General features: G+C 40.8%; 1 protein-coding gene across 2 annotated transcripts in view; it reads right to left on the minus strand.

Annotated features, from left to right (window-relative positions):
* Positions 1-4,271: 4,271 nt before the first annotated feature.
* LOC143807841 (uncharacterized) overlaps positions 4,272-13,748 on the minus strand; it is a 42,947-nt gene continuing 33,470 nt past the window's right edge. For both annotated transcript variants that reach the window (XM_077289849.1, XM_077289943.1), the window contains exons 5-8: positions 12,095-12,139; positions 10,944-10,979; positions 10,825-10,852; positions 4,272-4,547 (exon numbers count right to left, since the gene is read on the minus strand). In XM_077289849.1, coding sequence (XP_077145964.1) covers positions 10,848-10,852; positions 10,944-10,979; positions 12,095-12,139 — 86 coding nt within the window. In that variant the 3' untranslated portion in view covers positions 4,272-4,547; positions 10,825-10,847. The remainder of the gene's footprint in view (positions 4,548-10,824; positions 10,853-10,943; positions 10,980-12,094; positions 12,140-13,748) is intronic.

Consider the following 13,748-nt stretch of genomic DNA (forward strand, 5'->3'; position numbering starts at 1 on the left):
CCCTTCACCAGTGTCTGTGAATTTTAATAATAAAGTGTTAATTTTTTGAGTAATTTGGACGAAAAAATAAATATATACCGTATATAATTTTTTTTTTTTTATAGTGTGTGCAATATTCATACTAACCTGAGGGCATCTCCTCCTGCTAGAATGGTGCCACAAACGTCTCAACGTGTGTTTCGGAGTCTGCCTTCATCTCAGGGGGTCATCAGGTTACTGTGCATATTGTCAGCCCCTATGAATTTTACATGGAAGTAAAAACAGGATAGAAAGGAAGAAAAAAAAGGTCTAAGATTGAAAAGTTGTTCAAAAGGAGAGTGGGGCAGGCCAAAAATTAGGACCAAAATCGAGATACAGAGAAACTTTGGACAGATGGTGAATTAGGAAACACTTGTGCCATGGTTACAGTGTTCATTTTGCCATGTCACCTCTACAATAAAAATGGTTACAATGGCAAAGTCAGTCCAAAAATTTGGGTAATCCAAGAAAAAACAAATCTCACTGCAGACCCTATGAAGAAAACAGATGAGGACTTTTTAATGGAATTTTCTTTTTTTTTTATTGAACAAACACAAGATACAATAAAGTATTGGCATCAAAGCTTATCAGTAAGATTAGGCTTCCTTCACACTGGGATGGGATGATACAATGGATGGCACCCCTGACCAGCGAACACCTTTGAAGTTTCTATTCAGCAACATGTGAATAGAGCCAAATACTGCACAAGTTTCTAAAGTGCAAATAACAATAAAAAAGAAACCAATAAAGCAAAAAGTAGTAAATACAAAACAAGAGATTAATATACAGTACTGTTCCAAAGTTTAGAGTCACTTAGAAATGTCCTTATTTTTGAAAGAAAAGCAGTTTTTTCCAATGAAGCTAACATTAAATGATTCAGAAATACACTCTATACATTGTTAATGTGGTAAATGACTATTCTAGCTGTAAACATCTGGTTTGTAATGCAATATCTTCATAGGTGTATAGAGGCCAATTTCCAACAACCATCACTCCAGTGTTCTTATACTTTGTGTTTGCTAACTGTATAAGAAGGGTAATGGATGGTTAGAATACCCTTGAAAACCCTTGTGCAAGTATGTTAGCACAGCTGAAAACAGTTTGGCTGATTAGAGAAGCTATAAATCTGACCTTCCTTTGAGCTAGTTGAGAATCTGGAGTATTACATTTGTTGGTTCCATTAAACTCTCAAAATGGCCAGAAAAAACTTTCATGTGAAACTCGACAGTCTATTCTTGTTCTTAGAAATTAAGGCTATTCCATATTGCGAGAAATTGCCTAGAAACTGAAGATTTCCTACAACGGTGTGTACTACTCCCTTCAGAGGAGAGCACAAACAGACTCTAACTAGAGTAGAAAGAGAAGTGGGAGGCCGCGTTGCACAACTAAGCAACAAGACATTAGAGTCTGTAGTTTGAGAAATCGACGCCTCACAGGTCCTCAACTGGCAGCTTCATTAAATAGTACACGCAAAATGCCAGTGTCAACGTCTACAGTGAAGACGCGACTCTGGGATGCTGGCCTTCAGGGCAGAGTGGCAATGAAAAAGCCATATCAGACTAGCTAATAAAAGGAAAATATTAATATAGGCAAAAGAACACAGACATTGGACAGAGGAAGATTGGAAAAAAGTGTTATGGAGAGACAAATCCAAGTTTGAGGTGTTTGGATCACACAGAAGAACATTTGTGAGATGCAGAGCAACTGAAAAGATGCTGGAAGAGTGCCTGACACAATCAGTCAAGCATGGTGGAGGTAATGTGATGGTCTGGTGTTGCTTGGTGCTGTAAAGTGGGAGATTTGTACAAGGTAAAAGGGATATTGAATAAGGAAGGCTATCACCCCATTTTGCAACGCCATGCCATACCCTGTGGACAGGGCTTGATTGGAGCCAATTTCATCCTACAACAGGACAATGACCCAAAGCACACCTCCAAATTATGCAAGAACTATTTAGGGAAGAAGCAGGCAGCTGGCTTCTGTAACGGAGTGGCCAGCGCAGTCACCAGATCTCAACCCCATTGAGCTGCTGTGGGAGCAGCTTGACCGTATGGTACTCAGAAAGTGCCCATCAAGCCAAACCAACTTGTGGGAGGGGCTTCTGGAAGCATGGGGTGAAATTTCTCCAGATTTAGTGTCCTATGTAGAAGACAAGCCTTCGGACCTTTTTAGGCACCAAAGCTTGAATTTGACTACTCCAGTTGCACCCCTGTAACTAGACCACCACTATGCCTACATAAACTTACAGTAGCTAATAAAATATTCATAGTTACACATGAATCATGTCACGTAAACTACTCCTATCAAAACATTTTAATGTAATATATTATTTATATATAAATATATTTCCCTTTCTGGGACATTATGTAAAATTTCAACACATCCCTGGCCGGCCCCTGAGGAGCAGCTCTTTTCCCTCCTTTGGATTGACCAAGCTCTGAGTTGAACAGCACCAATGAGGTTAAGTAGCAGATGACCCTATAAAGATTTCACATTAGAAGGGGTCACTTATTAGCTTTAAACTTTAGAACCAGAAAAGTCAACAGATAAATGACCTCTAAACCAAGATGTGAATGGGTTTGAGTTGAAGCTCATCTACGATGGCACATACAAGATGATATCTTACATGTTACGACTAGCTGTGACTTAGCAGCGGCCGGTTTCTGCACATCTACTCTCTGGTTCTTTACACCTCCAGAATCTTATACTACTGGCTGTAATTTCTAATAAAACATTAAGTTAAAGAAACTATAACCACATAGAGAGACAAGAGAGTGGACAGTTATACAACACTATTAAACCGGAAAATGGTACAGTGGGTTGTTGGATTGCATCAAAGTTTTAGTCACTCTTCATACCTAAAATTTTCAGTAAATTGATCAAATGGCTTCCGCTAAGACAGCTCCAATTATAATGGAAGATCTGTAAAAATACTAAAGAATCCCTGAGATTAAAAATACTTTGAGTTTAACCCCTATGTTGGGTCAATCGCCAAAGTTGGAAGTTCTAGGAATGTTAGTTTCAGTAGGTCACATCACAAGGCACTTCTTAGAAATTCTTTGAACTTTGGTGATCTTGATTATAATGTACCATTATCTTGGTCTTTACAGAAACATTCTTCATGGTGAAAGTTCTTGATATTCTTGATCACAAAAGTCACCTAAAGAAGTCATCCAGGTATAAAAGAAATCTTCTGCAGCATTTCCGTGTGCCATGAAAGAAAGTAGAGGAGGAAAGGTAGAAGATCTCATCTGTTCTCACCCGTTAATTAAACTATACAGGACTTTGATGGGATGACTTCCTCTAAAAATGGGAAATTAATGAAGATTAAAATATGCTTGGGTCATACACTCACTGGCCACTTTATTAGGTACACCTGTCCAACTTCTTGTTAACACTTAATTTCTAATCAGCCAATCACATGGCGGCAACTCAGTGCATTTAGGCATGTAGACATGGTCAAGACAATCTCCTGCAGTTCAAACCGAGCATCAGTATGGGGAAGAAAGGTGATTTGAGTGCCTTTGAACGTGGCATGGTTGTTGGTGCCAGAAGGGCTGGTCTGAGTATTTCAGAAACTGCTGATCTACTGGGATTTTCACGCACAACCATCTCTAGGGTTTACTGAGAATGGTCCGAAAAAGAAAAAAAATCCAGTGAGCGGCAGTTCTGTGGGCGGAAATGCCTTGTTGATGCCAGAGGTCAGAGGAGAATGGGCAGACTGGTTCGAGCTGATAGAAAGGCAACAGTGACTCAAATCGCCACCCGTTACAACCAAGGTAGGCCTAAGAGCATCTCTGAATGCACAGTGCGTCGAACTTTGAGGCAGATGGGCTACAGCAGCAGAAGACCACACCGGGTACCACTCCTTTCAGCTAAGAACAGGAAACTGAGGCTACAATTTGTACAAGCTCATCGAAATTGGACAGTAGAAGATTGGAAAAACGTTGCTTGGTCTGATGAGTCTCGATTTCTGCTGCGACATTCGGATGGTAGGGTCAGAATTTGGCGTAAACAACATGAAAGCATGGATCCATCCTGCCTTGTATGGAGCATCTTTGGGATGTGCAGCCGACAAATCTGCGGCAACTGTGTGATGCCATCATGTCAATATGGACCAAAATCTCTGAGGAATGCTTCCAGCACCTTGTTGAATCTATGCCACAAAGAATTGAGGCAGTTCTGAAGGCAAACGGGGGTCCAACCCGTTACTAGCATGGTGTACCTAATAAAGTGGCCGGTGAGTGTATATCTCAGGCCAATGACCAAAGTTGGTTCTCAGATGCTCCAGTTAATGCACGTGATTTTTACATAGTGCTTTGAATTAGTGTTCCTTACTATAATTCCAGTCAAGTCCTTCCATGGACTTTAAATACATATTCTCCATGGTACAATGAAAATATTTAATGCTCTTGACCACAAAATTAAACTCCAACCAAAGTCCTAAGGAAATGATCGAGGAATTGAACAAGTTTTCTGTTGTGCAACGAAAAAAGGAAGATGAGAGCAGATCTGTCCCAAAACTTGAGCTGTAATATAAAAGAGAAATAAAAATGTATGTCAGAAACATTAAAAATATGTCCCCAAAAATAATATATCTTTAAACATATGTGTTACATAAAATATAAGTACAATGGACACTTCTATTGTTTGCGTTCAGAACTGACATGTCATCGCGGCCTAATCAGAAATCAGGTATGCTGGTAGATAGAAGATTTGCAAAGCTCTGGTCCAGTGATTAAGGACTACTAATGTGGCCGCTGGATCCGTTTCCTGTGAACCAGGTTTTGCTCAACTCTACCATGGATACAAACCAACCTTCTAACGAAAGAAAGCCCATCTATAAACAGCTATTTGGGGGTCATGCCCCTCGTCACTACAAAGCATGGTATTGGTTAGCTGGGCGAGAGGCCTTTCTCCAGTAGATACAAGCCCAAGTTGGTCAAGACTAGTGATGGGTGTACCTGTGGATGTCCAGGTCAGTCAGGTTCAACTTGACTGATGAATTCAGATGAATGAGGGGCCCGTACCTTTGGTGTTTCCTATGCTGTAATCTATCTGACAGATCGGAAAATACTGCCACTATCTAAGGTAAATTAGTTACTGCCGGTGAATCGCTGCTGTTACCATACTGTCACACAGATGACAGCGTGTGATGCATCATCTGTGACCAGCGGTAAAAAGGTTACCGCTAGTCACAGGCGTCGGCTGATGAGAGTACTGCTGTAATCATTGTATCTACACATGAAGTGTGATCTATGTAATAAATCGATCTCCACTATGGTACTGATATAAAACAATCAATTTTATTAGACATAATAATAAAAACATATAAAATGGAATTACTACATGTAAGAAGGGTACAGATCCACTAAAGGGACTATGCTGCCTCAGGTAATTGCAAAAAAAATCAGGCTTATTACTTTGTAAGTATGTAAATGTCTCTACCATAATATAAGAAGCCTAGAAGTAAAAAATATCCTTAATGGGGAAACAATACTGAGTCATTTAAAGCCCTTAGACCAGACTCCCAATACATTTGGCACACTAAATGAGGTATATAAAGGTATATTACCTTACTGTCAGCCTGATGCAAAGACCTCGGCGTCCCTCTGCCCCGACGCGCGTTTTGCGTTTGCTTCTTCTGGAGGCGTGTCAGGGCAGGGGGTTAGCCGGTGTAAATATACCAAACCCTACCGTTCATTGGGCAATTGTGATTATAGATCACTACCAGCCGTGTTGGAGCGAGGCAATGTTATGTAGCGCATGCATCTAAAACTCAGTCTTCTGCCTAAAGTGTATGCTGTGCAAGTAGTTCCTGTACGGCATCATATAGGAAGGTACCGCCCCCTGTACGGAGCCCGGAAACACCAGCTAAGGGCTTTCCATCAGGTGTACCGTATGGAACCAAGTAAGTCCCTCCCCCTGTACGGAGCCCGGAAACACCAAATAGGGGCTTCCCATCAGACGCATCGTACGGAACCATGTCAATCCAGGGTCTCCAGCGCATGAGCAGATCCGCAGAAACCGGCATCCAATGAGGAGTCAGATCACGGTCACGGGGTTAGGAGTATCAAGTCGTCCGTAAGTACGACTCTATTGCCCCATCCCCCAATTGACCGCTTACTGTCCTCCCCTCCGGCCTGCAATCCATCCATGCGCACACCCTGGAGTGATACACAGGGAATTCCGAATGTCTATAGATGAGTGACATGTGATGTAAATTAGATGTCGTACGCATAAGTATGGGGATAAACTACATATATCTTTTAATCTAACCTATATGTGAGTGATAACAATAAAACTAACCTCATTTAAGTGATTGTGATCCTAAATAATTGACATATTAATAAACATGTAGCTCAAGTTAAACCACATAAGTATGATATAGGTGCTACCGTGCCTTATGTAAAGTGCCATATACATATGTGACTACCTGCCACACTTGGGTGGCAATCCCCATGTGTATCTATATATAAATATACATTGCCATAGATGAAAACATATATAAAAAATACAATATCTTTGTATATACATAAAGACCAACTACAAGGATTAACTTAAATCCCAATTATGCTAATATTTGAAGATGGGTTACCACAAGAGTCTCCCATCAAAATTCTAAAACACATCACAAAAAGTACAAACATAGATATAGTGTGGTATAAATACAGTGTGGTTGGCTCATGCTGAGCCATACTCCATAAAGATACAGACTATAAGTTTAGAAGTCTTCAAGTGTGGCAGGTAGTCACATATGTATAATAGCAGCCCGCAGCCACCCCGGAAAAGGTGAATCTATTAGATGCAACTATTCTGGCACTTTGTCTGGCACATCCCACTTGCCCTGATGCTGTGTCAAGTAGGATAATATTTGTGGGGTTGATTTCAGCTTTGCAATGTCAGGCTGTCATGTCGGACGCTGTTCAGACCAGGTCGTTCGACAGACAGGGGTAATTCCGCTTTTGACCACTATGCGCTCATTGGCGTCGGCTAGATTTTATCTAGCTGGTCCGGGGTTAATTTACCTGGTGCTCGGATTGGAAGCTAGGCCATGCCCACTTCCTTTAAATAGTTCTCCTGAACATTGGGCGTCGCCGATTATAGCTTCTGTCTTGTGCGTGGTTATCTCGGTCTGGAGTGGTGAGCTAGTAGTTGGAGTATCGTTGCTGGTGGTGTATTTCCCTTTGTCTTATTTGCTCCTTCCTATATTTGTATTTGTTTTGCCCTTTGCATTTATAGTGTATTCCTGAGTGACTGCGGCGTGGTGCTTATTTTTCCGTTATCCTTGTCTGTGCTAACTGTGGGTATTGGAGTGTGGACTCTTCACTGGGTGGTGGGTGTTGGTTTCAGCCTAGGGTTGAAACAGGAGATAGGGCGAGGGTGGAGGCCCAGACATGCACACCATCAGTGTAAACTCTGGGAGAGGGTCAGTCAGGGTTTCCCTAGTCTGAGGGAAATCGCAGGGGCCCGGGTTATTAGCTCTTTCCTACCTAGGTCTCCCGTGACACAGGCCCAGGGGTTAGTAATGGAGAGGCGTCTATCAGATGCCCCATTCCTAATCCTGTGAGCTTAACTTAAACTTTTTTTCTGTGTTTTTTTTTATTTGAAATAAAAACTTCCCAACCATCTTTTACCCATTTATTATTTTCCAAACAAAAATGCACAGTATTCCTCACCTGTCCTATGATAATCCATATGTTTCACGATGGGCTCCAACTCCACTACATCTGGATGAATTGCTGAGTGGTGGCATGATGCGACCACTCAGTCCTGCATCCAGAAGACATGGAGCTGAGCTTGAGAACACAGCTTCAGTGCCGAGCGGTTACGTCAATAAGGTGACTGGAGTACATCGGCTATGAACTCTGCTCACCGTATTGACGTCATTGCAGGGCTGAGCTGTCGCATCATGCCACTGCTCAGCAATACACCCAGATGTAGCAGAGTTCATGGGACATATGGATTATCAGCAGACAGGTGAGGAATACTGTGTTTTCAATTTTTATTTTGGAATATAGTAAATGGGTAAAAGAGGGCTGCTGAGTTTTTATTTCAAATAAAGAACTTTATTATGTGTTTTTTAATTTAAACTTCCGGGATTAGACATATGGAGGCGTGTGATACATGCATCTCCATTATTAACCACTGGGCTTAATTTCAGCTGACATAAACCTCACACATATTACCCCATTCGCTACCGCACAAGTGGGAAGAGCCAAAAAAAGCGCCAGAATTGGCTCATTTATTAGATGTGCCTTTTCTAGAACAGCTGCGGGATGCTGTTTTTAGGCTGGGGAGGGCCAATATCCATAGCCCCTTTCCCAGTCTGAGAATACCAGCCACCAGCTGTCTGCTTTAGTTTGGCAGGTTATCAAAAATGGGGGCCGTTTTTTTTTTTCAATTTAAATATATATATATTTTTTTAAAGGCTTGGGAACCCTCTATTTTTGATGACCAGCAAAGATAAAGCTCACAGCTGTATGTATTAGCTTGGCTGATCACCATAAATGTGGGGGGACCCACAGAGTTTTTAATAAATTATTTATTTAAATACACTGGAGTTGCAGCAACTGCAGGGTGTCAGGCTGCGTGCTGAGAGACCTAGCTGCTGGGAGCTGAGATGACATCAGTAAGGTTATCTCAGTTCACATCACCTGATTCTCATGAAGGACTATGTGAACTGAGATAACTGTACTATAAGGTTTCATAACAGCTGGTTTTTATGCTGCTCAGTGCCAGTGCTGCACTGTTGAATGACCACGAGTCTGGCACTGGAGTCACCGTGAGACCTGGTGGCTGTGAACTCCGGTTGCATAGAAGATTAACAGAGTTCACAACCACCGTGTCTCACGGCAGCTGCAAGAACTGGAAACCTCATGGTAAACTTACAAGGTTACTTGTGTTTCCAGCTGCTGAGACACCTGGAGGCTGTGAGCTAAGGTTACCTTTGATATGTACTGTATTTTACTGTACTGGTTAATAAAAAAAATACATGAAAAAACTGCGTGTTTCATAATCAGCTGAGGGAAAGCAAACAGCTGTGGGCTGATGTTAATATTCTGGGAAGGGGCAAATAGCCATAAAGGTTCCCAGGCTATTAATATCAGCTCACAGCTGTTTACTTATCCTTTACTGGTTATTATAGGGGAGACCCCAAAAAATGATGTGGGATCCCCCTATATTTGCTAACCAGCAAAAGCTAAACATACAGCTGCAGATTGATTAATAATCTAAGAAGGGGTAATGGATATTGACCCCTTCCCAGATGAAGAACATCAACCCTCAGCCGCCCCAGAAATGGCGCATCCATAAAGTGCTTAGCCTCGTTCCTCCCACTTTCCCTGGGACGGTGGCAAGTGGGATAATAGTATTGGGGTTGATGTTGGCTTTGTAATGTCAGGTGTCATCAAGCCCAGGGGTTAGTAATGGAGAGATGTCTGTAAGACACCCCATTACTAACCTCATAGTCAAATAAAAGATACAGACAAAATGAAGTTTTTTAATTGAAAAAAACCCCAAAACTCTGACCCTCTTTTACGCATTTATTCAATAACAATAAAAATGCAAAAATATACTCACCTTTCCGCCGATAATCCATTAATGGCAATGTCCCACAATGATCTGGATGATTTGGAGACCAGTCACATTGACCTTTCACCATGCCAGCCAGAATACACTGAGCAGAGCGCGAGAATGTGGCTGCATATGACCGATCACATAATTAAGGTTACCACCGATCACAAGCAATGCAATGTGTTCTGGCTGGCATGGAGAGCGGTCGCATCACTGATATGTGACTGCTCTCCAAACAATTCGGATCGGCAGAAAGGCGAGTATAACTTTGTTTTTTTCTTTGTATTTTTGTTGAATGAATGGGTAAAAGAGGGTCAAGGAGTTTTTATTTCAAATGAAAGAACTGTATTTATTGCAATTAAAGGACTTTACTCTGTTTATATCTTTTTTACATTTGTTTATGGGGTTAGTAATGGGGGTGTCTGATACACGCCTCTCTTACTAACCCCTGGGCTTGATGTCAGTGAACATAAATCTGCCGACATCAACCTCACAACTATTAACCCACTTGCCATCATCGCACTAGGGCAAGTGTGAATAGTCGGGCAAAACATCAGAATTGGCACACCTAATGGATTTGCCTTCTCTGCTGTTTTTAGACTGGGGAGGGTCAATATCCATGGCCCCGTCGCAGTCTGAGAATACCAGCCCCCAGCTGTCAACTTTAGAATGGTTGGTTGGTTGTCAAAAATAGAGGGAACCCCATGTCGTTTTTTTTTTTTTTATTTATTTAAATATATATTTTTAAAAAACTGCATGATAAGCCCTCTATTTTTGATAACCAGCCAAGATAAAGCTGACAGTTGGGACTGCTTGCGCTGGTTATGAAAAATAGGCAAGATCTCACTTTTTTTTCTATCATTGTGCGCCAGCGAATCATGACTTTTTTTTCTAGTCTCTGCATGCAAGTTTTATTTATGTTGGTATTTGTGTATTTTAAATCTTTGACTACATTGTCTATTAGCATTACATCTTGATCTTGCCTGCCATCTGATGGTGCCACTTACTTTCTTTGGCTCATCACCTTGCACTATATTGGCACTTTTTTAACATTGTCTGTCTTTTTAATTATTTCTAATAAAATATTGTAATTTTATTGTTCATCTTATGCCTCTTATGTGCTCTGACTGTCATGATTGTAACTACCGTAATTGTTTTTAGAATAGAAAGAGCCACAATAAAACTACGGTAATTTAACTGATATTTTACACATTGCTTTCAGTAACTTACCTTCTCGCCTGCCTCATTGGTCTTCACTCTACGTAAAAAGACAAGAAAAGTAATCTTAGAGTGATGAAGTAATTGTGTAAATCACAATCACAGGGAAAATTATACATTTCTAAACTTACTCTTTTGGAGAGAGATGAATGGAGACTCTTGAGAATCTAAAATGAGAACAGAACATTAGTTTTATTGAATCAGCAGGAATTGAACATTTTTAGACTTATGCCCATCCACAACCCAATCATTTGTGAGAATTAGAGAGACACATCAAGACCTTCTGAGGATCAGAGAAGCTTGTTATCACTTGAGATACAGAATATATGGACAGAAATTGGAGTAAGATTCACCATTCAGGACTCATCCTCAATATAGGGCAGGTTTCTCAGCTTGCTACAACTTTCCTGTCGATGTTCATATGCACCATTTCACAATGATTTCAGTGCAGACTCTATATGAATCCACCTTCCATATGCTGGTCAACTGGCAGATTGTCTAACGTTGATTAGCCCCAATAAATAGGAAACCTTTTCTCTTGGATCTACACTAGTGCAACTTACAAGTTTGGGGCATAGCCAAGATAGAAATCCAAGTTCGTTCTAGACCTCTGCCATGGAACATTCACATTGTGTATAAACTAGCCTGCTCGAAGGAGCATCTCTCTTTTTCCTCACAGGTCATTGATATCTAATATCTATTGGTGTCCTTTTTCTAAACAATGTGTCATTTTAGCTTTGTGGTCTAGGCATCTTGTCATGGTTTTTCATGAATCTCGAGAAGACCACAAATATAAAAAAGGGTTTTATTTTATTACTCATACCTGTACCTCCCAAAATTCCCACTGATCAAAAGTTGACATTTTATAACAGAGGATCCTCCAACAATGTTGTAGGTCACTCAATCAATGTGGCCACAAAATAAGATTGTACCGGCTGATCCTAGAATGGAGAAGGATCTTTCTTTTTCTTTACAGGCCATCGTCATTAGTGTCCTTTCGCTAAACCATAGTTTGTTTTTGGATCAAATCTTCTTAACACTAATACTACAATAATGGTGCTCCCTTCCATTACCACTGACGAAACTATGTACTGCATACCTCCCCATCTTTCCACTGGCCAAAGAGTGGCCTTTCATGATGGAGAAGTCTCCAACTATGTTCTAGATCACTCAACCAGATTTTTGCAGAAGAATGTCAGCCAGTTACCTAGTTCTTCAAACATTGAATTCCTAGTTTTGGCCTTCATGATTTTCTCCTACCTCATTGATACCATTGACTTACCTGAATCTTGAACAGGAGATGTCAAATTCTCATTCCTATCTTCACCTGTGAATAATAAAATACATTTACACATGGTATAGTAAAGACAATTATTCAAAGAATTCTAAGTATAACACTGGAGTATAAAATAAGTTAGAACTCCGATATAAAGGTAAACCTATGAAAAGTTTTTTGTTCACAGGTACACACACTTACCCCCTGGAATGTGGATCATATCGCCCTATCTCATTGGTAAATGTAGATTATAAAATTTTCACCAAAATATTAGCCACTAGGTTTAATACGGTAATACTAGACATAATATACCAAGACCAAACCGGATTCATGCCAGGTAAAAATACGTCCATTAATATTAGGAGGGTCCAGTCGGTAGCCCAATATAGCTCACTAGTATTGGAGAATAGATGGGCTTCGGCCTCGTTGGACGCGTCTAAGGCGTTTGATTCCCTTGAATGGCCCTTCCTGTCCGCATGTTTACAGAGATACCGCTTTGGCCCCAAATTTCAAAAATGGATTAGTGCAATATATATGAAACCTAAAGCCCGGATAATTATTAATAGCTCCATGTCAGAGACATTTTTCTTAAAAAGGGGAACCCGATAGGGTTGCCCCCTTTCACCGGCCCTTTTTACTCTCGCGATTGAAGCACTAGCAATACGTATGAGATCCACTCCATCCATTAAAGGTATTGAATAGCAGACCGCATGGAGGTTATTGGCTTATACGTCGATGATATGGTAATATTCACGGATGACGTAGAGGAGACACTGCCGCATGTGATTACCACCATAAATAGATTTAGTACATGCTCGGGATTGTATATAAATTTGGACAAATCCGCCTTGATGCCTCTCTCCCATGTTTCAGCAGATCATCTTAATGAGCTATCCTTATTGCCAGTGGTGTCCCACTTAAAATATTTAGGGATAACTATATCCAAATACAGTAGATTTGACCTACAATTTAATGTTCTCCCGTTATTGGATCTAGTTAAGCATAAATCTGCGGTGTGGAGTAAATTACCCCTGTCTGTTTCTGGTTGCATAAATTTGATCAAGATGATATTACTTCCGAAGCTCAATTATTCCCTTCAGCACAGTGCAGTTCCTGTTCCCAGATCCTTTTTTTCAAATCTAAATTCTTTAATCCCATCCTTTATATGGGGGAAAGCCAGGCCTAAACTTAAATTATCTACCTTACATAGATCCAAGCAAATGGGAGGTGTGGCGCTACCTGACTTTTTCCTGTATTACTTGGCCGGACAACTTAGGGCTCTGGGTAAGTGGATGCCTGGGGGTCATTTACCAAATTCGGAGAGTCATCTGGCCCACGCTGCGAAGCTTGATTGCCCGTTAGGCTTTTTGGAAATTGATAGACCCAATACCTCTAAATTATTACCGCTTCTCCGCTTAGCGAGGCTGGTTTGGAAACAGGTGAAAAGGGCCATTCATTTTGAAGGTATTATAGCCGAAATGCCATTATGGAATAATATGTACTTCCCGGAGCTACTGAGCCACCCATCTACTCAATTCTGGACCTCATGCGGTGTTGTTTCCATTAATAATTTATATGAGCAGGGTGTCTTAATGTCTTTCGAACAGTTACAGACTAAATATGATATCCCGAGGCCCCAATTCTTTCGTTATCTGCAGCT

The sequence above is a fragment of the Ranitomeya variabilis genome, chromosome 1 (genome assembly GCF_051348905.1).
Source record: "Ranitomeya variabilis isolate aRanVar5 chromosome 1, aRanVar5.hap1, whole genome shotgun sequence".
Classification (NCBI taxonomy): Eukaryota; Metazoa; Chordata; class Amphibia; order Anura; family Dendrobatidae; genus Ranitomeya; species Ranitomeya variabilis.